We start from the raw sequence: 19,495 nt of genomic DNA, 5'->3' as shown, positions 1-19,495 counted from the left end.
ATTCCTTGTCCAAGGCATTACACTATTTGACACTTTTCAGCAGCAGAGAGATCCTTTTTCTTTCCCATATTGCTGAAACCTGTGGCCTGCTTAATAATGTGGAACATGTGGAAAAGTGCATTTTGAGGTTTTTATTTAAAAAAAAAAAAATAGTTATCATTATGAAGTTTGTTCAAAAACATTCAAATTAAACTCTAACTGTGGATAACTTGAAAAATATTATGACTGTCATTTGCATTGATATTTAGAAAATCAGAGAAAAACGTCGTTTGCATAATAATGTGGAACGCGATGTAAAACCCCATTTAAGGTGCCTTTTTTTACATGGCAATATATATTTGAAAAAGTGGACCTAAATTTCTACATTCAGATCCCTGAAGTACACATGCTACCTCTGAGTAATGATCTAGTATAAATATGCAGCTTCAGCACTATTGCAGTAAAAATCTAAGCTAATGTCAGATAAAGATTTAAAATCATGTTCATGAGATTTCTTATTGCTTGTGAAGCTGATTAAATGTGTTCTTCTTGTATTAAAGTGTTTCTCACCATGCATTTCTTCTGCTGTCTTACATTATTTATGCTGATCTTGGTAATTATGTGTTCTGCAGGCTGACAGATATAAAATAAAATCCATTTTTCCACGTTAGGTCTTGTATTAATGCCTTAAACATCCCCTTGGACCACACCGTGCAGATGTCTGACTCATAAATCTTTTCTATTACTTCTGTTATTCCTCTGCTGCTTTGCAATATTTCAAAAGCCATAAAGGGCGACATAGTTTTCACATAATAAATCATTTATTGAAATATAAATCATCTGAATGTACATGTTGTAAAATAATGAAACATAGTACTAAATCATCATATTGGCTGTGATTACAGAGACTGTACCGTCAACAACACAAACATTCACAACCACACGGCTTTAAACATCAAGAAAGCTTCCTTTATCCTCCTCTTTTTTTTTTTTTTTTTTTTTTTTTTTAAGCTTTCTTTAACATCCACAACAGACTGGGAAACAAAGCAAAGTGCAGCAGCTGGTTGCAGATGAAATCACAGTGGACAGAGAGGTGGAGGCAGTGGATCAGCTGGTACAGTAGCTGAGAAATAGGATAACAAAGGGTTAACTGATGTATAACATCAGATTCACATGAATCTAGTCCCTCTAATGTCTAAGTTTAACTAGAACCTGCTAATTGACTTCAGGACAGTAGATACAACAACATGAGACTTGGCACAAAAGCACTACCATACAAAATGTCTTCTAAGATGAATATTTTCTCAAAAATCCCTTTAATTTTCATGAGTTGCAATCACTTGTGTTGGCATGACTGCAGAAACTTGCAACCCTTTCTCCTTTAAATTCTCACAACTCTGAAAATGCTGTAAATGTTTTAACCCAATCTGCTAAATTGACAAAAATGACATCATATTTTGCAGAAACTTTGGCAAAAGTTGGCTTTCTGGTCAAAAAATGTGGGGAAACTAAGTAACTGCATACATTTTTTGTTGATTTAGTTTGTAAACATGATTTGCTGTCCATGCAGAGCAGCCAAATTCACGTTTATGTCATTAATTAGCACATTTTTAAGTACTGTCCCTGATTTTTTCTCCACATTAAGACCCAAAGCTTGAACCACTACCTATGTGGAGAATGGGAGCATTTAAGCTGATGAAAAGTTCTCATGTCAGACATCAACAACATGACAAAATAGAACTGAAACAGCATGTACAAGTTTCAAAATGTTTGACCCAGTAATCCAGGTTGAGAGAATGGATGCCAAATTCTGCAGAAACACTGAAGACAGTAGCAGCTGTTGAGTTCATTTGTTGTACTGTTTTGGGTTGCAACTATTAGTTCTGTCCATGAAGAGGATCTCTGCAATAAATTACAGCAGGATTTGATTATAGTAGTTTTTCTATCAGTACTCTAAATTTAAAGCCCATGAACACACCACAGTCTCAATGGGTGGCATAAGTTGAAATGATTGTTTCTCATGCATTTCTCTCTTCTTTAAACATTGAAAGGGTTAATGCTTTATACCAGGGGTGTCCGAACTATGGCCAGGGGCCAAATGTGGTTGGCAGTCCAATTTTGATTGGCCCACAGCAAATTCTGGAAATAAAATGAAATATGGTCCACATTTGAACATAGAGGTTGTGCTTGACTGTATTGGACTTTGCAGATTCAGCATAAGGTGGTGCTACCATGCTAATTCTGTAACAAAAATCTCAACAGATAGAATTTATTCATGTTTTGTGTGTGTGTGTGTGTGTGACTAAACTGGGACAACTTTGTGCATTTAAAAAAATACTGGCACTCATATAATATCTTGTTTTCTAACTCCCTGATTAGTTTTGGCCATAAAGCAGCACTGATGGTAATCCCCAGGGCTGAGTCAGGGTCAAACAAGGCCGCCCAGAATCTAATTGGCATCCCCAAAAACCCTAGATTGTTTGTTTTCCTTGTCAGCCATTAATTCGAGCATTTAGCATTAACTCAAGCAGGCTAAGGAGTCAAGCTCCTCCCCGATCAGCTGATAATGCAAGCCCTCATCAGCTGATTGCCAGCTGATTTGCTCTAAGCACGCTATTGGCCTTTTGCTCTGATGCATGCATGGAGAGAACATGCAAAATCCACACACAAAGGCCCTAAAGTGAACAAGGGACCTTCTTGCTGCATCGTGATGCAATTGCTCCCATGCTCTCATTTAATCTGCTCTTGCCTGGTCATACTCTGTCACTCTCTTTGCAAGCTGCTCTTGCAACCCTCCTCCACCCCAGCTCCTCCTTTATCCTGCTTCTGACATAATCAATGTCATACACCTCGCCTTGTGGATATCAAACATCTTTATATATTTCCATATGTGGCCTTCACTGGAAAAAGTTTGGACACCCCTGCTTTATACTAAAGGGTCACATGTTTTCATTCCTTTTGGTGAACATTTCCTTTTTAATTTTCTCCTCTTTTCTTATAAATTTATCTCGAAGCATCGGTTACATTTGGTCAAATAAGGGCGCAAAACCTTGATATGTGCTTGTATAAAATACTGTTATCCCAATAATCCTCTTATAAAACAACTCTGGAATTATTTACAATACAATCACGCTTCGTCTGGCAAATACGACTGAAGGGACAACGTTGGAGGACATCATTCTGAGCAAAAGGTGAGACACTGCGAAGATGCATGTAACTCTCATAACCATTCAAACAGCTATGTTCAACATCTATTCACAAATAATACATGTTTACATGAGGACGAAGTAAAAAAATAAATTTGATTACTGCACGAAATTGCAAACATTATAAGGTCATATACATAAGGAATGCACTCAGTCCAGATTTTGTGCTTATTGCTACTGATTGTACCAGCATCAGGTGCTTCTCTCTTCCTGCAGGACCGTCTTCCTGCCAATGCTGTTGCTAGTATTGGACTTTCTGTAGTGGTTAAATGTGAAAGACATCTCGGATGTTCCTTTAGAGCTGCTGTTCAACGTGTTGAATCCATCCCTTCTTGCTTATATTGCTGTTAAAGAATGCCCGATAGAGTAAAGCTTAACGAAACAAAGATGATTTTTTTCGTTTTGATCAGTCCGACACGGGCTCGATGGTTCTGTGTCCTTAATGTCCCGTTACATCCTCCAGCCCAGCAGGGGGCAGTGTCCAGGAGGTAAGGGTGTACCATACAGTCACCACAGACGCGTCCACACGATGAAGTGGTTTTGTTCTGAGGAGGGATAGAGGGGTGAGACAGCAGAGTCTTTGGTGCATTTACAAGTCTTTAGTCTCCTATGTCCTTACACCCCCTGTGTCCTTGCTCTGTGTGCTTATAAGGGGGGGGCAGGTGTCACAGGAAGCTGTCCTCTACCAGGTCACTACAGTCCAGACACATCTCATCCAGCAGCGTGATGTCCTCCAGAGTCTCACCCTCACGCTTGGCAAAAGTGGAGCTGCTGGAGCCAGTCTCAATGGCGCTCTCCTCGGATGTCTGAGAGCTGCAAAGACACGAATAAGCCGAGTTAGCGACATCTACGGTAAAATCAACACAATATGCAACACATTTTCTAAGTTTGGCAATAAGGTTAATACAAAGAGTGTGCCAAAACCATTAAAAAACCTTACAAATGTAAACAATCTGCTCTTTGTGGCCGTGTGAGTGCTACACCGTGTATGCCCTGGCTCAGGTTTAACCAAAATGCATCAACAAATATGTAAAGGATGTCAGGGAACTTTTTTATTGTCTAGTCTGACAGTAAGTTTAAACTTAGAATGGGATGTACACTGACATATATATTTATTTTTCTTTTGGCAATTATCTTAAGGGTAGAGATGCACCAACTGTAAAAATCAAGGCTGATGCATATACAGATCAGCTGTTAGGTTAGGTGAGCCAACATTAAGGTGACACAACAGATAAACATCAGCTTCTGACATCAGTTCATGCCTCTGTTTTCACATATAGCCAATGTTTGTCAAAAGGGCTGATATTGGTGTATACTTAGGTTAAACTGATCTGTTCTGTCCACATATAGATGATAAATTAGGATCGGAAGTAATGTCAGAAAGCATTATTACTTAAACCATATGAAACAAAACTTCCTTTCAGGGGGATAGGGGAAGACTTGAGGGGACACTCTTGCAATGCCACCATGGGAAACGGCTCTACCCCCTAACCCCCTAACCCTCCACATGTGGATGAAGCGTGGTCACTGACAGCACCAGACGGAACCAAAGTTTAAGGAATTTGCTTAAAATTTGGGCGAATATGCCATTTGGAAGTTACTTGGAAATTTCAAGTATTCTCATGGAAGGAAAGATGGATTGGAAGTTTTGGGGGGAATTTGCTTTGAATTTTTCCTTTCGCATATTCATGGAAATATGGAAAAATTGTTTTCATGTTTGGGAAAATTTGTTTGGAAATTTTCAGGCCTTTTTATGTAAATCGAGGAAATAAATTTGAATTCCTTTAGGAATTTGATTGGGAATTTGGAGGTGGGCGGTGTTCCTTAGAACACTGAAGAATTCTCATGGAAGTTTTAAAGGATTTGTTTGGATGTTTTGTCTTTGTCATGAAAATTTGGAGATTGTTTTTGGAAATTTTTAAGAATTTGCAAAGGAATTTTTGGGGTACTTGCTTTCCAATTTGGGTATTTTTTTCCTTTTTTTTTTTTTTTTTTCTTTTTTCTGTTAGAAAAGTCTTTATGATTAAGTTTCAATGAAACATTTGGTGACTTTCCGAAAAACTTAAGGGTACTTTTTATGAAATACTTCATGAATATGTTTAATATATATATATATATATATATATATATATATATATATATATATATATATATAGAGAGGAGGACAGTGGATAGAGTCCGAAACAGGGATGAGAGCGGGGGAGGGACATGCGGTTAAAGGGCCCAGGCAAGATTTGAACCTGTGCCCTCAGTGTACATGGGGCGCGCCCCAACCACTCAGCCACCTGTGCCTCAGTTTTAAGAATTTTAACATAAATTTTAGGTAATTTCCTTGATTTTTTGGGGAATTTGTGTGGATTTTGGAGGAACTTTTCCAAGAAATTCCTGTTCAAAGAGCAGGCTGATGTTTTAAACTCTCAGATCCTACTTATTCCAAATAAATAGGAGAAACCTAAAATGCTTCCAAAACTAAGCTCAGGTCTCAGGAGGTTATTTGGTCTGGTGTCTAGGTGAACCCAGCCTTCACTATCTCTTCCACAAGTTCGACATATAACTTTCCCCTCCTTGTTCTACTCCTGAGCTTCACTTGGGATTCTGTCGATGCCCAGATTACAGTCAAACATTTTGTCTCCCCAGCAGACCACTTTTCTCATTTTCTGCTCTTCTTCACAACCTAGAAAGTGGCGTGCCCACTGATGATGTCACGGTTCCCAAGAAAGAAACAACTATTTTTGGTTCCAGCTGAGAACCAACTTTTCAGGTTCAGAACCCATTTTTTCTCGGTTTGAATGCACCGACTGGTTAAAAAGTAGATTCAGGAACCAGAACCGGCACAGAGCCCTGTCGGTCTGAAAGGCCTATGAGTGGACAGCCCCAAAATAACCAGCACACTGCTTTGCTTTGGAGCTGAGGGAACTTGACTTAAAAAACACAAGAAGAAAGACTACCAAAGACACTTAACCTGAAAGCAAGAAGAGCAAGCTGAGCAAATGTTTGCTTGGATTACATGAGTTTTAATTCTTTGCTGCTTGGAGCCAGCAGTTGCTTGTGCTAGCAATAATTCATCCCTTGTGGCATCGCAGCACAACTTGCTTTGGAGGTGAATGCTTTAAAACAGTAAAAGAATTAGATTTTTCTCTCCTGATTAGGTAAGGTATTGGTTCACTGTGTGGTTTTGCCAATGCAAGACAGCTTAGTAGTCTGTTGGTATTTTCATCCCCATGGAGTTCTAGTTGTGCTTACCCGTGTCTGTTCCTCTTTCCGTATTCATCGTCAGATATCGGGTCCAGGTCTGGGAGGGGGATGATGTAGCCACTGTCAGAGCTCAGCCGCTGCTCGTCGAAGCCGCTCTCCCGGTCCTTCAGCTTGCCTTGGTTCTTGTAAGTGATGCCAATGTAGGCGTCGTCATTCTCCATGCAGACCCGGGTCACGGCAGGGTGGTCGCTCTTTAGGAACTCATGGTTCACCCGCTCATAATGCTGCAGACAGACAAAATTGTTAGACTTGTATATAGTCAGAATGCACATGATGATATGATATTTGGGCAAGCTGCACGGATGATACCAGACAGAGTGCCAGTGTCTAAACAGAACAAACACATCTTTATGAAGCTGCAGGATGGCCATGGTGTGAGTGTGATCACTGCTTGAGTTGCCAGCTGGATGGAGAGAACCAAACTGAAACTCACACATGCCTGAGGTGCTGAAACAAGAGTGGGTTCCTCCTCTGCCCTCAGCCCTTAAATGTCTGTGAGGCAGGCCGAGGTGAGGCTGTTTTGATGTGCCATGTGTGCTGTGGGGTTTAACAGGGTAATTAAGGTTGGGGCGGTAAAGGCGAGAACTGAGGCTGCGTCATTACCCAGACTGAGGCTGGACGCTCTAACAGCCAGCTGCTGCTGATCTGCACCCTAATCACACGTAGGTTTGAGCTTTCCCCAAAGTCTGCAGACACACTCCTAATGCACCCTCAGAGGAAGTGAAGGGGGTTAAAATGATAAGTCTGACACTTTAAGAGTGCATTAAATTATTTTTAGCCTCTGCTCTGCCTGGTTAAATGAAGGGTTGGCAGATAAGACAGGACACCTTGACTGCATCTATCACTAGACATGCAGAAAAGAAATGGAAGAAGATGAATGAGTTTCACAAAAGTATTCAAGAACCTATCTACATTTTTTATCAGTCTTTTGTTCTTTTACGCTGCGGCATATGCCATGAGCTTCCAGAGTCCAAACCCTAGGAAGAGGCACAAAGGCAAATTTTTTCTGCCTTAATGCAGTGGTTTCTCCCTCCAGTTGGGGAGAGAGTCTCTGCCTCAGGTAAAGGAGTTCAAGTACCTCAGGGTTTTGTTCATGAGTGAGGGTTTCCGTTTCTACCTCCTAACCCTCACCTATGGTCATGAACTCTGGGTAATGACAGAAAGAATGAGATCATGGATACAAGCGGCTAAAATTAGTTTTCTCCAGAGGGTGGCTGGGCTGAGATTTAGAAATGGATTAAAGACTTTCAGAGGGAAGTAAAAGTAGAGCTGCTACTCCTTTGCATCAAAAGGAGCCAGTACAGGTGGTTCAGACTGTGATCATGATGCCTCTTGGGTGCCTCACTTTGGAGGTCTTCTGAGCATATCTGGAGATGAGGAGACCTCAGGGGAAGACCCAGAATGCACTGGAGGAAAAATATATGCTGTCTGGTCTTGGGATCCCCAGAAAGAGTTGGAAAGTTTCACTGGGGAGAAGGATGTCCGAGTTGACTTGTTCAGCCTGCTACCACTGCAACCCGGCACTGGATAAGCGGTAGAGGAAGGATGGATGGATGGACGGATGGACGGATGGACGGATGGACGGATGGATGGATGGATGGATGCATGGATGGATGGATGGATGGACGGTTGGATGGTTGGATGGATGGATGAATGGATGGATGGATGGACGGATGGATGGACGGACGGAGGGACAGATGGATGCATGGATGGTTGGATGGTTGGATGGATGGATGGATGGATGGATGGATGGATGGATGGATGGATGGATCTCTATTATATTTTTTATCCCTTTGATTCGGAGAAGAATGTGGCTTGCAGAAAAAAACAGGCGAGCCCTCTTTTCTCTAGATTCTCTATGTGTGAGACTTAGTGCTCTTACAGGCAGTTTAAAAGTCCTGATATGCACACTGAAATGAGATCAAGCCAGGACGCTACCAAGGCCCAGCCACCACCCACCCGGTTGGAAACAAACTTTAGTTTGTTTACAAAGTAGAGATGTGAGGTGAGTTAGTAATATCTATAATCACTGTTAAAATATACCCTGACTTTTCTCTAGATTCTCTAGCTGAAACTATTGATACAAAGCACTGTACTACACTGTATAGATAAACTGTGAGCAGCATTTAAAGTCTGTCTCTATGGAAGCAGACCCTAAAGGGGTAGTACTCCCTATGGGAACAAAAAGTAAGCAAATAGCAAGAATGGATTTGAGACTCACCCTCCTGTAGCTGGAGGGCAGCAGAGCAGCTACAGTTTCACTCAGACCCAGGAAGGATGGCCTCTTCTCTGGCTCGCTGTTCCAGCACTTCATCATCATCTCATACCTAAAAAGTGAAAAGAAAAACAGGCAACAGGCATCATCACAACATGTCCTGTACCTCTTTACGTTTCCATAAAGGCCTTATTTCAACAAACAGTTCTGAATTTGTACCCAAACACATTATTAAACTGAAGCCCACACAAAGAATTATATGAACCATCACTTACACGTCATGTGGTGCATGCTCTGGTTTGGACATCCTGTATCCACTCTTGATCTTGTTGTAGAAGCTTGAATCCACAACCATCCCAGGGTAGGGAGTCCCACCTGCATGCATACAAAGATTCTCATTAGTTGGCTTTTCCATCTACATGCCAGTGTATTCCTCTGGTAGGTGTTTGCAGAGGCTCACCTAAGGAGAATATCTCCCAGAGCAGGATGCCATAGGACCAAACATCACTGAGGGATGTGTAAAGGTTGTCAAAAATACTCTCTGGTGCCATCCACTTCACTGGTAGGAAAGTCTGTGAGATCACAGAGAGGAAATGTTCAATCAAGCAGACAACAATATGATGCAAAAGGATGGAAAGCTTTGTTTGAGAGCTAAATTGAGACTTACACTTCCTTTGGAGACGTAGTTGTTGTCATGCATGATATCCCGGGCCAGTCCAAAGTCACAGATCTTCACTATCTTTCCTTGAGAGAGTAGCACGTTTCTTGCAGCGAGGTCTCGATGCACACACTGCAGAAATTGAGAGTAAGAAAAGTCAATCAACATCTCAGTGCATAGGACATTTTAATTCTCAGCTCCAAACCAGCACATTTCGCTCCCAGGGCTTCAGCTTCTGCATCTATTTCTGCTCACATTTCATCTCAGCCGAGTTCATTCTTAATGTTGTTTCATTTCGCTTTATAAAGCATCGGTCTTTGTGTAAACATGCCAGTTGGAGGGATGGCTGTGACCACTGGATATTTAGGGATAATAACTATGAAGCGTCTGGCTGCAGTGTGTCCCTGCCTGCTAATTCTAGCCTTGGCGTTGCTGCTCCTAAATTCAGCCGCTGGCCTGTCTCCTGAGTGGGCTCAGAAGCCTTCGCAGGACCGCTTATCACAGAACTGCTGATCTCAGTCCCCTTTGGACTGCACCGACATCTTTAGACAGGATACCAAGAAAAATCCAGAAGCAGTGGGAAGCAGGAACTATGTGGTCTGTAAACCCCAGCAGTAATTCATGCAAAGTGGGTTTTCATTCATTGTCCCTCTCTGGACTAAATGTTGTTTAAGCCTGGCTCGGAGGCTGGAAACACATCGGAAAACTCAAGAGGAACAACACAACAAAATAACTTATCAATCCTGTAAAATTTTAACTGTTTTCTTTTATACTTTGGGAAGTTATCTTTTCAAATGAGCACATCAGTTTAACTGGTTGCAAGTCTAAATCTGATTTTAGAGATGTTTATAAGAACATGGCCCACCTCCTGCCCTACTTGGTTGGCTAATTCCTTCAGTAAACATTTTCTTAAAGTATTCATGGCCACAATCTCTCTGTCAAGTCGTCTTTAATACCTCATAATGGTCTTTTAGTAAAATATGGTTCCATTTAGAGTCAATCCACATTAAAGAAAGCTATGCTTAAGGACATAGCAATGGCTTATTGAAGATTTGCAACCATGGTGGGCTCTCAGCTACAACACAGACATAATGATGTGTATGGTTAGGAAAACATAGACCTATTTATGCACATGTCCAGTACTTGTTGTCCAAAAAGAGCTCAGAAGTAACCACCTACTTTTTCACCCTGGTTGAGGAAGACATTTTCGTCCTTCAAGTCCTCCAAAGATGGTTTCTAAAATCCATTCTAGTATCAACATTTTCAATGCTTAATTTAGGCTAGCTACTCAAAAGCATCACAGCAGTATAATATTTGATTTGGTGCAAAAATAGACTTGGAAAATCCAGAAAAGGGCAAAGAATGACATGTTTTGAATTGTACACAGACCTTCTTTCTACATTTATCTTTATTGCGATGTTTATATTGTTGTATTATTGCTGTCAATTATGTAGCTTTTCTATATTTAGTCTTTCATGTAGTGTATACAGTGTTTATTGTCATCTGAAGGCCTTAGTATGCAAGGTCTGTAAGCATGTCCATGCTAACAGTGGGCTCTGCCAATCAGAGACACTGCTGTAAGACCCCAGGATTGTGGGTATTGTAGTTTTTTCACCCATGACTGTGAATCAGGCCCCCAGTCTGCAGCCACCACCTTTAGGTAAGTATTTACCAGCATCTTTCGGTGCAAGATTACAAGAGTTGACTTCCCTTCGCTTAGTAATATCATAGACTAATAGCTCTATTTTATCCGTCCATCAATTTTCTATACCGCTTATCCCGTTGGGGGTTGCAAGCGGGCTGGAGCCTATCCTAGCCATCATTGGGCGAGAAGCGGGGTACACACATATAAAGACAGACAACCAGGTATTTTCACATTCACACCTAAGGCCAATTTAGAGTCACCAATTAACCTAATGAGCATGTTTTTGGTGGTGGGAGGAAGCTGGAGAACATGGAGAGAACCACGCATGCACGGGGAGAACATGCAAACTCCACACAGAAAGGCCCTGACCGGGAAACAAACAAGGGACCTTCTTGCTGTGAGGCAACAGCACTAACCCCTGTGCCGCCGTGCAGCCCCAGGTCTATTTTAAATAGTGCTTAATATTTCCTTTGTTCAATGAAAAAAAAATCTCTGGTAAATGTAAGAACTATCATTCTGGCAATAGCAGAAGGTGCTGGTTAAGAAAACTTCACCCTCAGAAAGAAGAGTCAGAAGATAAGTATCTCATCTCCCATTGTTGTTGACAAAGCTGATCTCATAGACCCTGCCCCTTCCTGATTTTAACTGGTCAGTGAGAAAGAAGTGATACTGACAAGTGTGGCACCATTGCAGTTTAACTATTGAAAGCACTAAAACAGTGGCAATGAAAATCACCTTATACTGAGGGCATGTTTCTTCTCAGGATGCAAAAAATTCTGGACTATCTTGGTTTAGAAATGAAAATAAGTGATGCCAGTGGACGTAAACATGGCTGTAGCCCATGATATTGTCAAAAAAAAAAGGTTGATATCATATACAATTGTGTCTTCTAAAGGAGCATAAACCATTGTTTCACACTCATGTAGCTCATGGTAAGTCTACCTTGGATGGTTTTGACATTATGGCTAATAATCATAATGCTAAGGAAGAAATTAGTGGGGGTTTTACTTTCAGAACTACACTCAGCTGTATATGACCAAAATCTGCATTGCCAATCCTCATCCTATAATATCTATATGATGATGGCCAAAGTGCCAAACCCATGGCTTCAATGGCCATCCATGGCTGCTACTTTGACTTAGAGTGGATTTTTAAAAGACTGGAATTGCACTTTGTCATATTTGTCAAAATTAAGAGGTCAACTAGAAGAGGTCCAACAGCCTCCATATCAATGATCAACACCTACTGTAGCAGTCAGGCATTATTCTGTTGGTAAGTTGATTCATCCCTGGTGCTTGCATAATTGGACAAAGTCTGTAGTCTCATTCAATGTCCAAATCGAGCTGTTAACAACCCTGATGGCAGAGCAGAGCAGAAGCACCAAGCCAAAAAGCCTTCACTACTTACATTCTTGGAGGCCAGGAACTCCATGCCTTTGGCCACCTGGTAGGTAAAACTGAGCAGGTCGGTGGTGGACAGGCCCTCGTTCATGTCATCTGACAGCAGGTCATCCATCTCGCTCCCTGGTTCCAAAAACACACCGAGAAAATATACTTATGAGGATGCCATGATCATGTAAATAAAGTAAATATAGCTCTGGCTGCTCAAACCTGGCTTTTAGTAATGGCAGGGAGAAACCGGGCATTATTATACGCGTGCTGCAATTATCCTCTCTGTGTAATGACAGGGTTGTACCAGTGCTAAACTCTGACGAGGGTGGACCCCACCAACACTGACTCAAACACACCAAACACTAAAGCCAAGCAAACACACCAACAACCCAGAGAGAAAGCTGAGTGTGTGCCGCTCGCATGGGCCGTTTCACCATTAGGCAAAGGTAGGCAACTGTCTGGGGCCTCAAGATACAGTCACTATTGACAAAACATCAAGTTTTACAGCTATATTAATATATACTTAATAAGATAAAGCCTGATTTATGGCTTGATATATTAAAAATCACAGGCAAACTCCTGCTGGTTGTCTAAACGGCACAAAGAATGAACAATTCCTTGTCAACTCCACCTTCTTTCCAAGAGTTGCCAGTGTATTTCTGCAATTTAATCAACACTCTCTACCTCTCTGGGTTAACAATTACTGAGGATCATGATGTTTTTTTCTACTTTTTTGATTCTTACTATCATTAAAATAATAGAGAAATGACATTTGAAACATTTAAGAGTCTAAAAACTGTAAAAACCACATCATTAGCACCCTTTTTGTGACAGTGTGTTGAAGATTGCTTGTCATTTTTGAGAATTAAAACATAAATACTGGCCAATATTGTGTGTTTAAGACTAAAGTTTCTGTGGCTTCAAACAGGTTTCCATATAGTTTCAATCCTATAAAAGTTCTTCATTATTATGACGCCCGTTCAGCTGGAAATAACTGGATGTTTTTTGGCCCATATCATCCAGCCATAGATGAGGGTACATCCCTTTGTTCTCTGGCTTTGTTACCTGAAAAAGGTTACTTTATTTTGTTCCCATAATAATTTATTCTAGCTCATATCATTCCTTTTCCTTGGCTTCCAAATTGCTGGCCGCCCGTACCTTTCTGAGATGGCGGGTGGTCATAGTCGGACCTCTGGATGTAAGAGTACTTCGAGGCGTTGCTCATCTCCAGCATGGGGACGTACTGAGTGTTGTCAGCCTGCTTCATGTCCATGTAGTCTCCTTTACTCTCAAAGGACAGGATCACATAACTGTTTGGAAAGACAAGACAGGCACAGAGGAGAGACGCTGTGAGGACTTATTCACTACAGCTTATAAACTGTAGTCCACTGACCAGATTTACATTTGATGGCTGCAGCCATCAGATTTGTTTTTTGTTAAATATTAGATCATTATATGAATATTTTCAATTTTGCATCTCAAAATTCTCATTTAAACTTATGATTGTGACTTTATTCATGTTTTTACTTTCAAGATTCACAATTCAGAATTCTAAGTTATATTTTTACCTTTTAAATTTGTGGTTTTGACTTTCTGTCTCATTTATTTGCCTTTTAAAAACATTATTTTGCCTTTAAATTTTGTGCTTTAAACGTTTAAACTAATAAGTTTGACTTTTTATCTCAGACTTTGAGCCTTTAAACTTATCATTTTTTCTTTTTTTTCATCTCAGAATGATTTATTATCAGTGTTATTTATATTTTCTCATATTTTACTAACGGTGAAAATAAGGTTGAGTTTATTTTTAAGTGTTGAGCTTGGCCATTTTTACTCAGAGATTCCGCAGTAAAGGTGAAAAGGGATGCCCGTCTCTGTTCCGCAACGAGCAACTCACACAAAGGTGTAACTGAGCCGTGCACGCCCCAGCTTACACTCCCCGCCGTCCCGTTATTAGATGGCAGCCGCTGCCAGAGCTGCTGCTTTCAATGAAACACGAAACTCTGGATTTCTCGGTTCAAAACTTTGTATTTTCTAGATGAATTACGGGGAAAATACCATGAACATTCATTTTGATCGATTAGATCAATAGACTTTTTTCCTCCATGTTTCTGAGTTGGAGGTCTGAGCCCCAGACGCTGCTGTGAGCAGAGGTGTGTCTGTTCTCTCCTCTCCTGTACAGAGTGTGATCAGCTCTCTAACCTCGCAGTCCCTCCAGTTAATCCACATTATTCATTGTTTCATCCCCTGTTGCTCGATTAAACCACGCTGGTTTTTAAATCTCCCATTTATGGAGACAGCAGTGCACACTCGCCGTTGTGGAAAAGTCTGTTACAGCTCTGATACTACCTCTCGATCCAGATCAGAGGTCAGAGGGCGAGATCAACCCCACATTGCGGAACGGTCGCTTTCATACAGAATGGCGTTGCGGAAGGAAGGCGTAACAGACACATAAAAGAGAGGCAGTGTGAAAGTAGCTCTTGTAGGGCTCTTAGGTAAGGCCTAAATTCAGAATCCGCAATTGACTTTCACAATCTTGCCCTAAATAGTCCGGCTCCCAGGACTTTTCATCTGAGCAAATCTGGCCCCTGGACTCAATATGAGTTTGACACCCCTGGCCTAAGGAGTTAATAATAGAGAGAAACGCCAAGCATTTTTTAATCAAGTGTTTGCTACAGATGCTAACAGCTAAAAATTACCCATGCTAACTGCTGTTAACCCTCTAACAGCATCCACTGTGGATGAAAACTATGATAAGGCATTTTGAATATGAACTTATCAGTGACTTGGTGTTTTTCTCAAGGGTTTTGGGGGTAATTGTCATTGTGTTTTGATGTAGTCTTCACTCTGATCAAACTTGTTATGAGAAAGTTACGTTTGTTTATCATGCAGAAACGACGGGTTACTGATGGCAGTGACTCCCTGCTGCAGACGTGGCAGAATGACTGTTAACCCTGATGCTGACCGCGCTACACCTTCATGCAGGCGCATGTGACTTTGAACGCTGTGGTGCACATCTGAAATAAGGCTGCCCTGAAATGCTATTACATAAATGTACAGAGAAAAACCTTACAACTCCTATTTTCACTTGTTGGGAAGAGAGGTAAAAGATTATTACGTCATTGTGATGGGCAGTAAAGGTACATAATCTCATCATTAAATTTTCTAATTTTAATAGAATAAAAAAGCTGGAGTCACATATTCTTATATGTAGTAGGAAAATTCAGTCCAACAGCTTGATTGTTTTAATTTCATCAAGGTTTAGGCTATGCAGCACAATCTAAACCAGTCTAAACTGCCCCGGAGGCTCTGGTGAACACTGGTCTCCCTCCTGCCTGCTGCTTTAGGAAGATGTGGTCAAGGCGAACATGGTCGCCAGGATTAAATCATGTTATGGTCAGTTCGAGGTGTGGTCGCTTTGAGTCATCGTTTACCACAGAGCAGAGAGAGGGAACGAGAGGGCTGCTGTTTCACCATGAACGTCTGGGCGGACAGAATTAACAGGTACCTCACATCCAATGACATTAGGCTGAAAGCTGAGACCACTTCACAGTGAGATTTGATTTGGTAAAGACGCCAGACAATCTCCTCAGCCGAAAACAGCGATAGAGTTACCAATTAGGGATAGGAGGGAATGTGAGACAACTGTGCAAATTATTCTTTTAATGTTGTGAGCATTTTGGAGGGGCAAAAAGGGGAATGTTTTTCCACATTGTTCAACAATAAATGGGATTTGACTACAAGAAAAATGTGCAAAAGTGTGGAAACATGTACCTCCTGCTGCTCTCGTCTGCTGGGTTGATTCCAAAGATATCCAGCTCCTTTTTACTCTTCTCTGGGTTCAGGCTGAGGAAGTTCTCCCGGTTCTTGTGCAGGTAGTTGACCAGGTCTCCGTAGAAGCAGTACTCTGTGATTATGTAGATGGGGCCTGAGGAGAACACAGCAGATAGAGTTGTGCATCGGCGTCAGTCTGCAGGCTAATCTTATCAGAGAGCTCGTAAAGGCTAAAAGCACAGCCAAGAGGGCAAGTCTGCACTTTCTCATAAAAAGCCTGTTAAAATACCACACCCACCACGAGCCGAGGCATGGCTGTGGATCTTTTACTGACCCATGGTGATGAAAACGTGCACAAATCTGCATAAGTGCGTGTTTTTGGCAGGAAAAACGTGGGCGTTAATGTGTGCCCTACTTTAAGAAGTGGTGACTTAATTGCAAGAGAAAAACAGCCATGGTAAAGTGCACTGTTGTTGAGTGCGTGCACTATTTACCTGACTTGGTGCATGCTCCCAGCAGGTTGACGATGTTGAGATGTGGTCCGAGATGAGTCATGATCTTTAGCTCAGACATCAGGGCCTGTTTCTCACTGGAGCGAGCTGTGGCTGCAAGAAGGGACAAGAGTTGTGAAAATCAAAGCCAGAAAAACAACAAAGCATGCATTCAGCCAAGGCCTCTTTATACTTCACTTAAAGAGCTTTCTTTTACACAAGAATTCCTACATTCAACTTTTGAATGATGTTTTTGATCACTCAGTTTTTACAGGGTAGAAAAGGTGACCTGCTGATCAAACTTTTGCATCATCTGCAGTATTTTTGGCACAACAGAGACACTCACGTTTCAGCATTTTCACTGCCACCTTCATGACTGGCTGGGAGCGGCTCAGTCCGTAGGCGGTGCCTTCCACCACCTTCCCAAAGGCTCCGGATCCCAAAATACGACCTGAGACAGACACAGGAGATCCATTATCAACAAAGGACGACACAAACACAACCAGGCCTTTGCTTTCTCATCTGTGACTCCCTCAGTGGCTGAATATCCTCTGATCGCTGAGTCAAACCAAACCCAGCCAGATAACTCCCCCGCTGCCAATAGCAGATTATCTTATAAGAGCCTCACTTCAAAGACAGAATGAGACATCCTGAGCAGAACATCTCTGCAGGGAGACCCAGGACTACAGCTTTACAACTCTGATTATTTTGTTCTGCTCACCCAGGACCAGTCTGTCACGGGGGAACTCCCATCGGGAGTCATAGGGAAGCTGCATGGGATCCACGTAGATGTACTCATGACCGTCTGGGCTGACAGACTCAATGACCCTCCAGCGGATCTCGTACCGGGGTTTCTGGAGGACAAAAGACATGAAAATATGCATCAATTTTCAGCTGATGGTTGGAGACTAGGCATGTACTGAACTCATATTCAACTTCTGGAACAATATTTTTGAAAGGAATCATGCAAAGTCTACCAACATGTTTGATTCGTTTTCTAAGCCTGGTGAACTTTGACACCCAAAATAACATTGCCACTGAAAGGATAAGCCTTTAACTGAGCAAAACAGAAAACTATGGACAGTTTTTCCCTATACAAAGATAAGACTTGATTTAAAAGAGTGAAAATTACTGTTTTTCCAAAACTTATGAACCCGAGACACAAAAGCAACACGTGAGAGAGTGAACAATGTGTGTATGAATGATGCCATCAGTACCTGCTTCCAAATAACAACCAACACAATGAGTGAGATGATGACAATGACGAGCAGCACCAGCACAGCCGCGGCTACAGTCAGCTCGGGGTGGGGGCCTGCGTGAGGGGAGAGGCAGCGTCACACATGTTAGATGGAGTAACAATGATCACAACATGAGTGTGCATGATAAGGAAGTGCTGCTTCAGAAATCCTGTCTGTTTGAGCCAGAGGAGAGTTAAATCCATAGGGGGGCAGATTACTGGAACCAGAAGGTATGCTGGGAGATAAAGGAGTGGGTGTTGGGGGAGGATGGGGGTTTGAAGCTCATCTGGAGGAAGCAAATGGCCTAACGATCTCTGTCAGAATAGAGCCCCTTCCTCTTTGCTGCATCACAGCCCCCCCCCCAGTCAGCTGTTCCAAAAGGAACCCATCATCTGACAGCTGCTGAAACACCAACAACACTGGGAACAATCGCTTTTACTCATCCTGCAACGCTCTGAGTGTCAGAGAAGGAACCAAAGAGTAGCCTAAGTGTTAAACAACAACAGTTTAAAGCTCAGACATGAGGAAACAATCACGCTCTCACCATTGGACACCAGTTTGACCTCCCTGCTCACGGCCGCCATCTCGTTCCTGGCGAGGCAGCGCACGGCCAGTGTGTTCTCCAGGTGACCAAACATGACCTGGCTCTCCAGGTTGTTGTCCTCATCCATATGAGAGTCCACGGTGATCTCAGTGGAGTTGGCGGGGAGGGGCACCCAGGAGGAGGTGTCATTGGCACAACTGCAGAGAAACAAAGGAAGAGGGATTCACAGACGGTCAACGATAGCATGAGTGGAGGTGGTGTGCAGAAATATTCATGTGGATTTTATTAAAGAGTGCTTGAATAGAATTCCTCATCAACACTGAATGAAATGCATGCAGTGTTAGCTCCGTTACAATCCTGTTACAATCCTGACAAAAAAGCTGAGACATGTACCCCTACTGAAGGGGTTTCAGGGCCTTTTATTTGGGATACAACTGCTCTGTGTCCTTGCACATGCTGCATGCATTATCAGACCATCTTTTTAACTCAGTGGTTTAACAAGAACATCACATTTGACACATTAATTTTTCAGTTTCACAGCAAGGATAATAAAAATCCTTGCTGCACCCAGTATTGGTAAATGGTTTGTTGGAACTATCAATGGCAGACAAACTTCTGCAAACTGTCTCCATTGCACAAATACAGAATATTTGTGCAAATTAGATAGTGTGCAGGTGTTAGCTTGTGATTTCTGATGAAGTTATTCCTCCTCTAAGCCCCTGTCTCGTGACAGAGATGTAGTTTTTAAGGCTTAATAATACCCATCATTCAACTGTATCATTTAAAAACATGTCCAAAAGTAAAACACATATTCAAATGTTGACAGCCCTTGGGTTTCACAGCTTTAGTCTGAATCATGCATCAGTTTTAACCATGTTGCAATATTACCCAAAGTTAGCTCTGCAATCCCACGGGGAGATTTACAAGCAGGCCTAAAATGTTTTGTGATGCATGAGGAAAATGCTCTAATTGGTTGGAATTTCTTCCTGGAAACAAAGAAGAGTTGACTCCAGCCTGGCTGTTGCAGCTCCAAAGAAACTTTCTAATAAACATCACAGATTAATGCTGGCTTTGCCACTGCTATAGAGCAGCAGTTCTCAGC

The 19,495-nt window shown here is 41.9% G+C and overlaps 1 protein-coding gene across 1 annotated transcript in view; it reads right to left on the bottom strand.

Moving 5' to 3' along the window:
• Positions 1 to 781: 781 nt before the first annotated feature.
• The window catches only part of pdgfra (platelet-derived growth factor receptor, alpha polypeptide), a 35,897-nt gene continuing 17,183 nt past the window's right edge, over positions 782 to 19,495 (bottom strand). The window contains exons 16-29 of the mRNA XM_041791305.1: positions 18,394 to 18,590; positions 17,829 to 17,923; positions 17,333 to 17,465; positions 16,958 to 17,062; positions 16,615 to 16,725; positions 16,121 to 16,274; positions 13,508 to 13,659; positions 12,366 to 12,481; positions 9,323 to 9,445; positions 9,116 to 9,227; positions 8,931 to 9,030; positions 8,662 to 8,767; positions 6,429 to 6,664; positions 782 to 3,998 (exon numbers count right to left, since the gene is read on the bottom strand). Of these exons, the coding sequence (XP_041647239.1) occupies positions 3,851 to 3,998; positions 6,429 to 6,664; positions 8,662 to 8,767; positions 8,931 to 9,030; positions 9,116 to 9,227; positions 9,323 to 9,445; positions 12,366 to 12,481; positions 13,508 to 13,659; positions 16,121 to 16,274; positions 16,615 to 16,725; positions 16,958 to 17,062; positions 17,333 to 17,465; positions 17,829 to 17,923; positions 18,394 to 18,590 (1,888 nt within the window). The 3' untranslated portion in view covers positions 782 to 3,850. The remainder of the gene's footprint in view (positions 3,999 to 6,428; positions 6,665 to 8,661; positions 8,768 to 8,930; positions 9,031 to 9,115; positions 9,228 to 9,322; positions 9,446 to 12,365; positions 12,482 to 13,507; positions 13,660 to 16,120; positions 16,275 to 16,614; positions 16,726 to 16,957; positions 17,063 to 17,332; positions 17,466 to 17,828; positions 17,924 to 18,393; positions 18,591 to 19,495) is intronic.

The sequence above is a fragment of the Cheilinus undulatus genome, linkage group 7, assembly GCF_018320785.1.
Source record: "Cheilinus undulatus linkage group 7, ASM1832078v1, whole genome shotgun sequence".
Taxonomy (NCBI): Eukaryota; Metazoa; Chordata; class Actinopteri; order Labriformes; family Labridae; genus Cheilinus; species Cheilinus undulatus.
The sequence above is the reverse complement of the archived record's forward strand: the minus strand, read 5'-3'. Positions and strand labels throughout refer to the sequence as shown.